This window comes from Meleagris gallopavo, chromosome 17, assembly GCF_905368555.1.
Source record: "Meleagris gallopavo chromosome 17, MGAL_WU_HG_1.1, whole genome shotgun sequence".
In the NCBI taxonomy this organism is placed as follows: domain Eukaryota; kingdom Metazoa; phylum Chordata; class Aves; order Galliformes; family Phasianidae; genus Meleagris; species Meleagris gallopavo.
In genome coordinates this window covers 8,809,174-8,821,346 of record NC_139420.1, presented here as the reverse complement: position 1 = coordinate 8,821,346, position 12,173 = coordinate 8,809,174, and the positions used below count along the sequence as shown (strand labels likewise).

The 12,173-nt window shown below is 40.7% G+C and overlaps 1 protein-coding gene across 5 annotated transcripts in view; it reads right to left on the bottom strand.

The window, feature by feature from the left end:
• The window catches only part of RSPH14 (radial spoke head 14 homolog), a 77,470-nt gene that overhangs the window by 3,399 nt on the left and 61,898 nt on the right, over positions 1 to 12,173 (bottom strand). For 3 of the 5 annotated variants that reach the window (XM_085238217.1, XM_085238218.1, XM_085238219.1), the window contains 4 exons: positions 6,801 to 7,026; positions 5,520 to 5,653; positions 901 to 4,560; positions 741 to 803 (listed from right to left, as the gene is read on the bottom strand). In XM_085238217.1, coding sequence (XP_085094343.1) covers positions 4,319 to 4,560; positions 5,520 to 5,653; positions 6,801 to 7,026 — 602 coding nt within the window. In that variant the 3' untranslated portion in view covers positions 741 to 803; positions 901 to 4,318. The remainder of the gene's footprint in view (positions 1 to 740; positions 804 to 900; positions 4,561 to 5,519; positions 5,654 to 6,800; positions 7,027 to 12,173) is intronic. The other 2 variants (XM_085238215.1, XM_085238216.1) reach the window with 2 other exon arrangements.

Sequence of the window (12,173 nt, the reverse complement as noted above, 5' to 3'; positions counted from 1 at the left end):
CTAGAGAATGTAAAGAATGGAGCACAACTTGACTCGCTCTGATATCCAGCCGATGAAAGACTACGTAACCAGCACTAGTGCCTGAGGTTATTGCCCTTGCTATTAATAAAACAGGTCAGATTATTTTTTCCTCCTGAGGAACACTCAATCTTGTTGTTATCTACCACAGCAAGCTGCAGAAGAATTCTGGTGCTGTGGAGCCCAACCCCTGCTCACCTGGCAGTGCTCAGAGCTCCAGCAGCTGTGTGTGCTGCAGCCAGCAGCTCCTTGCTTGCCTTGGGGAACTTGGAAGAGCCTCCAGCTCAGGTAGGCACGAGCTCACCCTTACTTTGTGTATGTTTTTTGTCATAGCATCAGAGCTTCTGACTTCAAAAACTTCTTTTCAAATGGCATTTAAATCAGACAGCTGCAATAGTTGTCATTCATTCAAGTCAACAAATTTTGTCAGAATAGTCTTCCTAAAAGTAGGCTCTGGGCTTGAATCTTTCAGTATATGGTTTTGCATGTAGCCACAGAAAACAAATCCTCTCCTTCTGGTTTAATGTCACCCAAACCTAACTGACCTGAACTCTGTACTTGGTCTATAGACAGAAATCTCACTTAGCATTTTTAATCTGAATTTGATTCTGTTTTTTGTTTGCTTGTTTTTAAGTAGAAAGTACAGTGGTGAGAAGCAAAAGAACTCCCTGCTTTGGAACTTGGATAGATTAAAAGCTGCTATTTCCCAGGGCAGGACTTACATGAGAGCAGAATGGTCTCCAGCTCCTGGACTTTCAAAACCAAATGAGGACAAGTCAATGAGTCTGTAGTTGCAAGAACAAAGAGACATAATATTCTTTACCTCCTGGAAACTGCTAGGAAAAAAAGAATATTAAGGTTTTCATTCAAAATGAGCTGTACCTGTGTGGGATGCTGCGCACAAGGTTTGTGAAAGGATCTCACTTCCCAGGGTTGTGTCTGTTCTTCTGCTGATGTCACTGGGAGATGTCAGGCAGCCGACTTGAAAGCTTGATCTGTGCAGGGTGCAAGTGAATTAATTCCAGTATCGACCCAGGACATTAATTATATCTGGGCCTTAATCATTGTTGGCTTCAAGCCAGAAAGGCTAATCATTTTCCGTTGATGTTCAAATCAGCGGAGGTGCTGATGTTGTCATAGCATAGAGCACTGTGGAGCAAGAAAGTGCTAAAGACTTGCTATATGCACAGTGTTCTTTTGAAGCAATGAGTTTAATTATAGTGTGTGGCAGTGCCAGATCCTAGCGTGTTAATTGAAGTGTTTGTAACACGTATGAAGAAATACAAAAGGATAGTTAGCATTTGGCTGACCGACTCTGTTGCAACTTTATTATTGAGCATAACTGACTGAAAGTTAGGTCAGTCCAAAGGGAAGTGTTTGTCAGTCATGTTGCTGTGTTTCTTTGATCCAATCATTTTACTGATGTCTGGAATACCAATTAATTGCCAAGCTGTGCAAATTAAGGTCTGTTGGCTCATCTCAAAGTGGGCAGTTAGCTATGGTAGCCCTGGCACTCCTCGAATGTAAGGGACACAACAAACATGTCTAGGACTAAATCTGTGATGTGGAATCACGGAATATAGGTTGGAATGTTTCTAGAAATCTCTCTGTTCTCTGGTTTGTCCATTTAGGCTCACATAACATCAGTGTCGTGGTCTTGCTGGGGAAATTCATGGAGAATATGACCAAAACTGTTCCTACCACTGGACATGCTATTATAGGTGACCTTTCATTTCACCAGAATGTCACTCGTCAAAGAGTTTTCATATGCATTTTTCTTTTTGTGCTCTGCCTTAAGGACAAGGTGATACTCAGCAATTAAGCAGTAACTGACAGAAGTAAACGTATTGCTAAGATCAAAGGATACCTTGGGTTAACATACTCATTGGTGTTTGTGTAAGTTCAATACATCCTGTTCTCTGTTAGATTCAAGACGTAATGTACCTCAGAGGAGAAAGTAAATCCTTAATCATAAGGATTTTTTTTTACTTTAGGTAAGAAAAGTCATTAAGTGATTATATGCTAAATTACAGAATGAAAGTTTTAACAATGAAAACTAAAAATACTGAGAGTTCGATGCCTAAAAAATCCAGCTATGTTCTGTATATTTTCTACTCAGTTCTTGCTTACCTGATAACTTCTGGACATGCCATTAGGCTTTTGTTGTCTTGTTTTTCTCTTCCAAAAACATTTTGTGCAAATCTGAATATTTCTGTTTTTTGCCACGCCTCTTTTTTTTTTTTTTTTAATCTTCTTCAGTGAGTTATTCCTGATTGCTTTCATTCCTTACTACTATCTCAGGGCTGTAAGCTTGTATTCTGCCTTCCAGTCACTGCCAAAGCAGGGAGATTCAGGAAGAGGCTGGCACTCTCACTCCAGAGCTCAGCTAAGGCTTTGCTCCGCTCCTGTACTGTGCATTTATGTAAGACAAGACACAGACACCATGGCAGAGTCTTATTTGGAAGCAGCTCATACTGTTCTTTAAAGCAGCTATCAGGGAGAAGCTCAGATGTGGTACTTAAGGTCCAAGTCAGCTAAATTTCTTCTTGTCACAGCAGTTCAGTCTGGATGGTCTTATTCCCTCATCTGAGCAAGATAATTGTTTTGCTAACTCGCTGAAATGCGATACCTGAATTACAGGGGGGAAGGCTGTGACAGATGCTTGAGCTAGAATGATTGTTACTGCATTTTCCTGCAGCAGTTTTGTAAATGTAGGTGAAACTACTGTTTTCTCTTGTTCCCCAGTACTTTGCTGAATGGTTTCCCCATTATTAAACTGCCTGTCTCTCTCTTGTTGAACTGGATGCACTCAGGCATCTATATCTATTACATGTGAGTGCCTTACATACATAAAGCGTGCTGAAAAGGCAGAGCCCCTGCAAGACCCTGCCCAGAGGGAAGAATCCATCTGATTCAATGCTTTTAAATCACATCTTTGTAGGAGAGGAAATTCTCCCTCTGGTTAGGTTATGGAAGAAAAATCTTTTAACTTTAATCACACCTACAGTGGCTGGTATAAGATTGTGCTTTACAGTGGGAGGAACACTGGGCTCCTGCAGTGGAAGTGCAGCATGACAAACAACCCCATCTGTACGGATGGTGCAGCTTCTTTTTAGCCACGGTAACTTCTTTCTAGAAGAATGCTATTCAACAGCAAAACCTGAGTGGAAATGTGGGCTTTCCTGTAAAGTTGAGTCAGCTGCACGGTGATTCTTGTCTTGAGCACTTCTAGTGGGCAGGATTTGTCCTGCCAGGCCTTCTGTTGATGATTCTTATGTTACACACTAGCAAATGCAGAGAAATTTGCAATATCAATAGTGATCTACCTTGACTACATGGTGAGTAAAATGCTACTGAACTTCCCCAGTTTCAGCTGCTCATCAGCTCTAAAATCAGAAACTGCCTTATTTTCCTTCAGGCAATTTATGTCTTGTTGGATAAGCTTGCTTCAGACAGCTTGAACTTTTGATGTTATATTCAATTCTATAAAGTAAAAGCCATTTCATTTTTAAACCATTGGATTAGAAAAAAGTGGGGAAAAAAGGAGAAAAAAACGCATGTTTTTTTCAAAGTAGGGAACTGATATTTTCAGTTCTATTTTGTTTACCTCCTCATCTCTCCACTCAGACAGCTGTTAATCACAGAATACTAATGGAAGGAACATCTGAAGACTGTCTTGTCCAACTCTTGTACTAAACTGCATGGGGTTGACTTTCCTCTTGACATGTTCCCATCCCTTTAGAATGAGCCACAACAGTACAACTCCTTCATGCTGGCACAGCACCTCCATTTTGTTGATTTTCTTCATTAGTGGATAGACTACAGCTGTACAAAACTACAAAGTACCAGGTAATAGCACAGATGTAGAGGCATGTTTCTTCCATACTCTAACCAAACAGAGCCTCTTTTACTGGGGGCTCTGTTCCCACTACAGTACTACCAGGTGTTACCCCAGAAAAGTCTGTGACATTGCCTTGCTTTTCCAGCAGTGATGCTCTAAATGGTTCTAATCCTGTGCTCAACATACATTTGCAGCAAAACTCCAGTTTCTTATATCTCAGGAAAATCCTGGTATGGTATCTCAGGAGATAACTCCTGCTGGAGTATGCCAGGCTTGTTAGCTTTTCTTTTTCCCCATTACTTTCCTTGTGACCTGTAACACAGATATAAGACCGCTGACAAATGACTTTTTAGAATGAAAGAAGAACAGAGTTTTGCTTTTGAACGTTGCATATAATCATGCAACTTTTACAGCGAGGCAACAACAGAGGGCAATAGATCTCTGTGAAACACCACATCTTCAGAAAGGTTTCCATTGGATGACTCTGATGGCAATTTCAGCAGCTCTTCTCACTGCCTCGCTGGGGTCCCTCAGGCACTGCTGAAACGTGTTCGTACATTCTAGGAGCTTCCTGCGACCCTCAGCTACTTCTGCCAGCATGGTGAGGGTTTTGATTGCACTCAGACGGGCTTTGCTGTTTTCCTCAGCGACCAACTTCAGTAACCGTGGAATGGCTTCAGCACGTAGTGCTAAGCATCTCCCTGTAGAAAAAGAAACTGGCTTTAAAATGTATTATTACATATAATCAACAAGATTTTGAATTGCTGCTCTTGACTTCTTGCCCAGTTACAGCTTTGAACACCCCAGAGTGAGTGGTGTGACGCAGGATGTGCTTTGCTTTTCCAGACCTGAGCTAGCTGCCAGCTAGCTGTTTATTTGTATGGAAATCAATCTTTCTCAGTAAACATTATATGCTTTGCACATTGTTATTTCATTTCAACATCTAAGAAGGTTCGAGGTACCAAATGATAGGATAAACTGTTTTGGGGGGGATTAGATGCCCTTAAGAACATCCTCCATTCTTTTATTTTTAAAGGCATTTCAAAGACAGAGATCCATGCCCGTGTTGTTTTTGGAAACCAGGGGAGACAGATACAGAGGAGGACTGGAACACAACTACTGTTATTAAGAGTCTTTTAATTCTAATTATTCGCTTATCACACTGAACGTTCAGCAGTTAGTGTTTTCAGTGTCTTGTAACTTACTTGAGAGAACAACAGGCATTAATAATATTCTCTCCTCTCTTAGCTGTGAGAGAGAAACTGCCTCTAACCACAAAAAAGGTTTCCAGGAAGTAGCGCTCGGTAGGACTGATTCTGAGCAGCTCCAGGTATCTGGATCTCTGGCCGTGTACAGAAAATGTTCCCCTCTGCTGCAGCACTCTGGAGGGAAATGACACAGCTTGGGCAATTATTTACCTACTTCAGGAAAATGGAATGTGGAATATACTGCAATCTCTAGGCACAATGGTATCGGCAACTGCTCTTTGACAGATGTGAAGAAATGTCCTAATCTTACAAATCCTTGTACAGATCTCATGCTTTTTGAAACTGAGGATTTGTGGGGTTGGGGACAGGACAGGGGCATAGATTTTGTTTTTAAGTTTCCTTAAAATTGGATTTCTAGAAAGCAACTCAACAGACCCGCCTCTTCCTCTCACCCTTAGGTTTAATGGTAGCAAACATCAGCGCTCCTGCTGCGCTAGCTTGGACTTCAGGATCTGCATCTTCTAACAGGCTCACCAGTAGTGGAATGACCTCTTCGCACACTGTGCTTTTTCCCTCTGGATGGGTACTGTGTAGAAAAGACGGTTGAGATGCCTTCTTGAACGATATCTGCTATCATGTCACCACCCACAGCTTCTCCCCATGCCTGGCCCCCTGCAGCAGCCCTCTGCTTCCTGACAGCAGGGCTGACACGGCCCTCTGCACTGTTCTCTTTGGAGTCAAAATGTTCTGACTGTTGGACAGATGGCAAGCACTGTGGCCTGGTCACAAAGAGAGAGGGGATGTCTGTTCATACTTGGTCTGTTAAGTCAACTTGCTGATACATCACAGATTGTATCCTATTAACCTATGTGCAGGCATTTAACAATTTTTAGGCTATTTTTAGGTGGTGTTTGGATTTTATTTTTTTTTTTTACTGTTATGGCACATAGAAAGTTGCAAGAAAGTTGCAACAAGGAACAGGATTCAGAAAGAAGTGCTGCTGGTCTTAATGGCAGTTTAGTTGGAAACCTGGCTGTTGAATCCTACTCAGATTTAAACCAACTGCTGTGTTAGTGGCCTGCAACGAATTCCTTTTCTAGGTCAATTCTGTCTTTCTTTCTGGCCTCTTTAATGTGGGGAATATTTAACATTGTCCTGCTATTGCAGTGACATAGAAAGCAGAGGATGTCCATACTGTAGGTCAATTCCTGACTTTTTTCTGTCGCTCCCTGTATCTACAGTCTCTTTCTCTAAGACCTTAATTTTGGAAATTAAGAAGATTTTTGTGCCAATTATTATCCCAACAAAACAATTTGCAGACTGTTTTAAGCTAGACATCCACTGAGCACTTTTATGTGTGACTGTCAGACAGTGGACTTCCACTCAGTTTAATATACAAATTTAATATAAAGACCTTTAATTTTTTGAAGAAGCATTTGCCCTGTAAAGTAAGGGCTCCTACCTGTTTGCCCACGACTTCTCATGCAAGCTTTTCTTCCTGGTGATACTGTACCAGGAAAAGCCCTGATTTCATTGCTAGTATAGAAAGACAAATAGGAGGAGAAGGAATGACGTCTCAACAGCTTTTGCTTTCTGAGTGATTTGTGGCAATCATTACTTTAAGAAGTCTTCTATCTGTATATGCATACGGGCTGATATTACTTGTGAAATGTGACTTGATACTGTCATGAAATTAGTATTTTCTTGGGTTAAGTACTATAGATTTGCATTACCCGATTTCTAAAATGACCTGAGCTGCTTTGCTTCTGATGGTCACTGAGGGATGTGTGAGCTTTTCCTTCAGAATGGTGATGACATCAGTTGCCAAAGCTTCAGAAGCTTCCACACGCAGACAGTTGGAGAGTGTGCCTAGGATTAGCTCCTGGATTTCATCTGACTCAGTCTTCAATTTGAGTATGAGTAAGGGAATCAAACCAGCACGCAGGATATCAACAGCCCCTGCAGGAGGAGACTCAGGTGAAGATGTGAATGCATTTATTATTTCTACCTATAAATTCAATTTCTTAGTAAGATTAAAACATATAACTCATTTCCTTACACACATGCAGGATTAGGACAGGAAAACTATCACAATAGCAGTCTGTTGATAAGTGCCATCATAGCATCACTTTCTTGTTGAGCATCCTCAACAGTTCTATAAAGACATTAGCCCAAGTAATACTCAAGATTGCTCTGATTTTTCCACTTCCACCCACTTTAACTTTCCTCCCAAAATTATTCTTGCTAAGAAAATCAGTGTAAGTCACTTAATAACAACCTTCCAAACTGTTCTCAGCATCAACAGATGCTAAGACAGGCTGTGATGTGAGCATGTTGAGCTAGTATTTTAATATCATTCTCTGTTATGGTTTCTGTGGGGGGAAGTCAAGGTTTTGGAAACCATCAGCTTCCTCACATGTTTCTTTGTAGTAATTCTGTTATGGGGGAAATTCACATTTTGAGCTTTCCATCAGCCAGTACTCTTACACCATTTCTTAGAGGAAACAGCATCATAGGTATAAAGATCATCAGCTGCCCTGCAAGTGATGTCTCTGCTGTGTGTCACTGACTGACTTGTACCATTTCTAGCACAATACTAAATCAACACTGAAAGAGCAATGCCATGGGGAAGCAGAAACAGAACATACTGTCCACAAGTAACTAAGTGAAAATAAAATTCTCCAGCTGTCTTGTTGCTAAGGCTGCTGCTTTGGTTGCCAGGAGAAATGTGCCTCCTTTTGAAGTGATTCACATTCAGTTAGATAAGGAAGTTTTGTGGGTAAGAGTCATAAAGGTGTTTGCAAATGAGTGTCCCCAGTTAGAGATAAGAGGAAAGTGGGAAAGAGATTTTAATGGTCTTTGATAGCGCTCAGGAGAAATCACTCAGTTTGACAGCCAGAGAAAAAAACAGGATTCTTGAGGTCATTCTGTTGTATCCATTTCTGAGGTTTTGATGACATCAAATAATTCCTTACGTTACTAACTTATTAGGATCCACTTTCCTAATGAAAATACAAAAAAAAAAAAAAAAAAAAAAAAAGCAAAAAAAAGCCCAGAAGTGGTATTATTAGAGCTTTTACTACCTATGCTACATTTGCAGGCCAGTTCCTATGAGAATTCAAAAGAATAAGGAAAAACAGATTCAGACAGTTCACTCTTGAATGCTAATAACATTTTAAAGATTGGGATTTTGTACCAGAAAAGGCAAAGTGGGGAAGAAAAGTGGAAGAAAAATGTTATCTTTGCAGCTATGGCTCTGTGTGTTATTACAGAGAGATTGCATTTTCATAGTAGAAAATCCTGATCGTATATTTATTTTCCTTGGAGGAATGAAAAGAAGAAAATTCAAAGATCAGCTACAGCCCACTCAAACTGTCTCCATAGAAAGATGTCCTAAAGGAAGCCTACTATGCTGTTTTGGCAAGAGAGGCTAAGGGAGGTCCCCAGGAAGGAAGCAAAGTGTGCACAGCTGAGTCCATCTCTCTGCATTAGCCTTCCTGACGAGGACTGTGGGGTTTGCACTATGGGCAATAGCTACAGAAGGGCTGAGGGTGGGTTGGGCAAAGCAAAGATTTGGCAGGAATCTCCACGTCTTACAGTCATAGAAGCATAGACCCTGCCAGGGGCTGCTCCCATGCAGGTAGCTCAGAGCAGTCCCAGGTGACTCTAAATCATACCCACAATCGGGTTAGCCAAGTTTCCCAATGGTCTTTTGAAACAGCCTATGAAATAGAAGAGTTTTCATAACCAACTTCTAAAACTTCTCCCATGAACAGAAACTACATGGCCTGCGTGCTTGAAATGGAGATACCCAGACTGCTCACAGTCACTGCTTACACACTGTAGGATGCTGTGGAAATAGAAACTCAAAATTTGGTGGTTCAGTTCCAGATGAAGATCAGTAGCTCGGAGGTGAAAAGACTCTCATGACATTCCCTCTTTCAAGTGACTGGGTTTTTTAATTAGGATCTTTCCAGTTGATCAGTGATATCTTCAAGCCAAAACTACATCTGGACTATATCTTAACATAATTTCATTATTTCCAGATAAAATAACGTGCTGATTGTGAACAAAAGTAGCAAAGAATGGAAGCTTGAACTTCCAGAAGAATGGGTGGCTGTAATTCACATTGGCACCAATTTTTCTGGACTCAGTGTCACACAGCAAACAATCATATAACTCCATAAGCAAGCACTAACTCTTGCACAGTGGTCAGTGTTCTAGCTTGAGCTCAGAGAAACCATTGCTTGCTTTACTTTTCCATTTCTGTTGCTATGGTGTTCTTCTACATTTCTCATGCTCATAGTAATCTTTTCTCTTTTCCAGAGTGGTTTCAATACTATTTTTACATTTGCCTTCAAGTACTTAAGAGGCATTTTTATACCCATTGCCTGTGATTTCATTTCCTCCTTTCTTGCACTTCCCTCCTTTTCAGACCTTCCTTCCTGATCCCCTTGGCTGTTATTTCACCATATTCCCCATAAGCACTCCTAGCATTCTGGTTTCACATCTTTGTGTTTGAGTTTTTCACTTGTCTTCTAATGTATTCAATTCATATATTCAACTACAGAAGACTGCTTTCATTGCCCCTCGAACTTCTTCTTCTCCAGTTAGTGTTTATTGACTTTCTTTGACTCAGTCATTGCATTTTCACTTCATGTGTGCTTAGGGTGCTAGCCTTTGCTATTGCTACATTCTTGTGTGCAAAATATATAACAAAGTCTTTCTCTTTCAATAGGTCAGCAAGATGAAGTGCAGAGCATTGTCTAGGATAGCTTATATTCTGTGGAGCTGTTAGTAGCGTGCATTCTGTGGTCAGAACCCCAAAGTAGCTAGGGGGTACTTACTTTGTGTGAACACTGTTTTCATTTCTCTTCACATCTTTTATTTTACCAGGCTGGGGATCTTTCTTATCTACAGTTTTCATCAAACTGTCCTATCTAAAATGCTATTGTGCTATCAGAGGGAGCTTCCCGGACATAAACATAGAAACAAAGATAGATTGTTTGACCTTGTCAGAAGTCTCAGGGTGGGGAGGAAAGGCCATAAGCAAAAACAAAAAAAAAGAGACTATCTAATACTGAGCCTGAAATTTCCAGGTGGAAATTCATCATGGTTTCCCAGGGGAGTCAAAAGGTGAAAGGTCCAGGGAGGTAAAAAGGAAAAGGTAGGAAACAGCATCAGTGGAAAGTTGTTTGAGTTACTTGTGAATTACAGCAGTCTCAGATCCTGCATCACACTGAACAAGCAATGGGAGAAGAAGGTGAGCTGGTGTTTCCAGTGCTCCTATACTATCCTGGCATCCTCAGGGTCTTAAATTTTCATTTAAACACTGCCCTTTCAAAAGGGCAGAGAGCATTCCAGATATACCAGATATAGTGATGAACAAGGGGAGAAAGTTTTCTAAATACAAATAGTTGTATTTGCAGTCGCATAGTTAACACCATTATTTCTTTTTCTCAGGACTTGTAATCTTCCCTTGGGCTACTTTTTATCTCAGCACTCGTCTCTTCCTCCTCATAGCTCTCTGGTCACTCTCATTTTCCCATTCCCAACTCATTTTTCAAATAGACCCAAAGAGGCACTGCCATTTATTCTGTTCTCTCAGTATGGCTGCAGGGCATGTAAACAAATTAAATTTTGTAGAAGACAAAGGAATCATTTATAGCACATAACAGCGATGTTTTGTTTTGTTTTTCAATTACATAAAGCAATTAAATCACATTACAAATCCTTTTCAACACAAATGTCAGTTTTCAACTCAAAGCAATTTCAATGTTTGTTTTAATAAGAAGCATGGCCAGAAAGTGATGTAAAATGCAGGACTACACAGTGAAACAATACATAAACACAGATTCTATATATTAGGAATGTTTTGTTAATACCTCAGCTGTCTCTTTGAGATGTCCAGACAGCTATCTGAAATGCTTAGTAACAGCACTGCAACACAGGGAGAAGTAGAAAGTGAAAAGAGGAGCAGAGCCAGGCACAGTCAGACCAACAAATGCTGGGTGCTGTGCCATCAATGGACCCAACACGGTGGCTGGGAGGGCCTGGTGTTGGGAGCTGTGATCCTGACAGCACCGCTAATTCTGATGGATGTCAGCTTCAGATCCTTTAGTGAAGTTTACCACAACAGCTGTGGGGGTGAGTATGAGATACGCTCCCTGCTGTAGTCGTGCATAACCCACAATCTGTGGATTGCTGACCATTTGTAGTGCATCAGAAGGTGGTTTCCAAAATTAAAACAACTTTTCCTGCTTTTAATAAAGCAGTATTCATACATTAACATACAGAAAAGGAAACAGTCAAAATGATGGTGAAATAGAAGTAATTAAGCAAAGCTGGCTTATAAAAAATGTCCTAGCTCTAACAACTGATAGTCTGCTTATGTTAATAATACAGATTTTTATTGTACCCATCAGAACTGCAGCTGCTTGCACCTCCCAAGTAATTCATCTTTCTCTTTCTAAATTTGTCACTTAGCACACAGGTACATTCATGATTATCCTACGTACCTGTGTGAATGTGTCTGTACAGCATGCATTCAGCAGATCATAAAGCATATCAATTGCACAAATTAGGAAATTTTCATCTTCTACTTCTCTGACAAAGGACATTTCCTTTATTCAGAGAGAGATTTAAAAAAATAATGTTAAAATTAAAGCGTGAAAAGAACCTGGAGGCTTTTTTTCCTTCTTCTTTTGGCTGAAGAAGGAAATGTCACCCTGAAATTTATTAATTTCCTCCACAGGGGAGACTTTGCCAAAACGCAAGAAGGAAGGAAAACAGTCTGACATATGTGCTACTCGCTCCAGTGTCCTCAGATCAATTACTGAGAGAAGAAATTAAGGCCTTCAGATAATGGCTCCCCAGAAGTGAAGCTGCAGCCATGAGTTGTTACCCAGCTTCAGCTTCTCCAGGCCAAAATTTTTCCCTTTTTGTCTGCTGCTCAGGAGTGGGAACGATAGGATGAGACTAAAAGGGATGAGTGCAGCCACAATAGACTGCTGACTTCACTGCTTCCACAAGTACCTGTTGTGAATTTAATCCCACACAGAAGGCAACAGATCTAGTACCCATGGCCTTGTCGTGTTCCAGAAGAG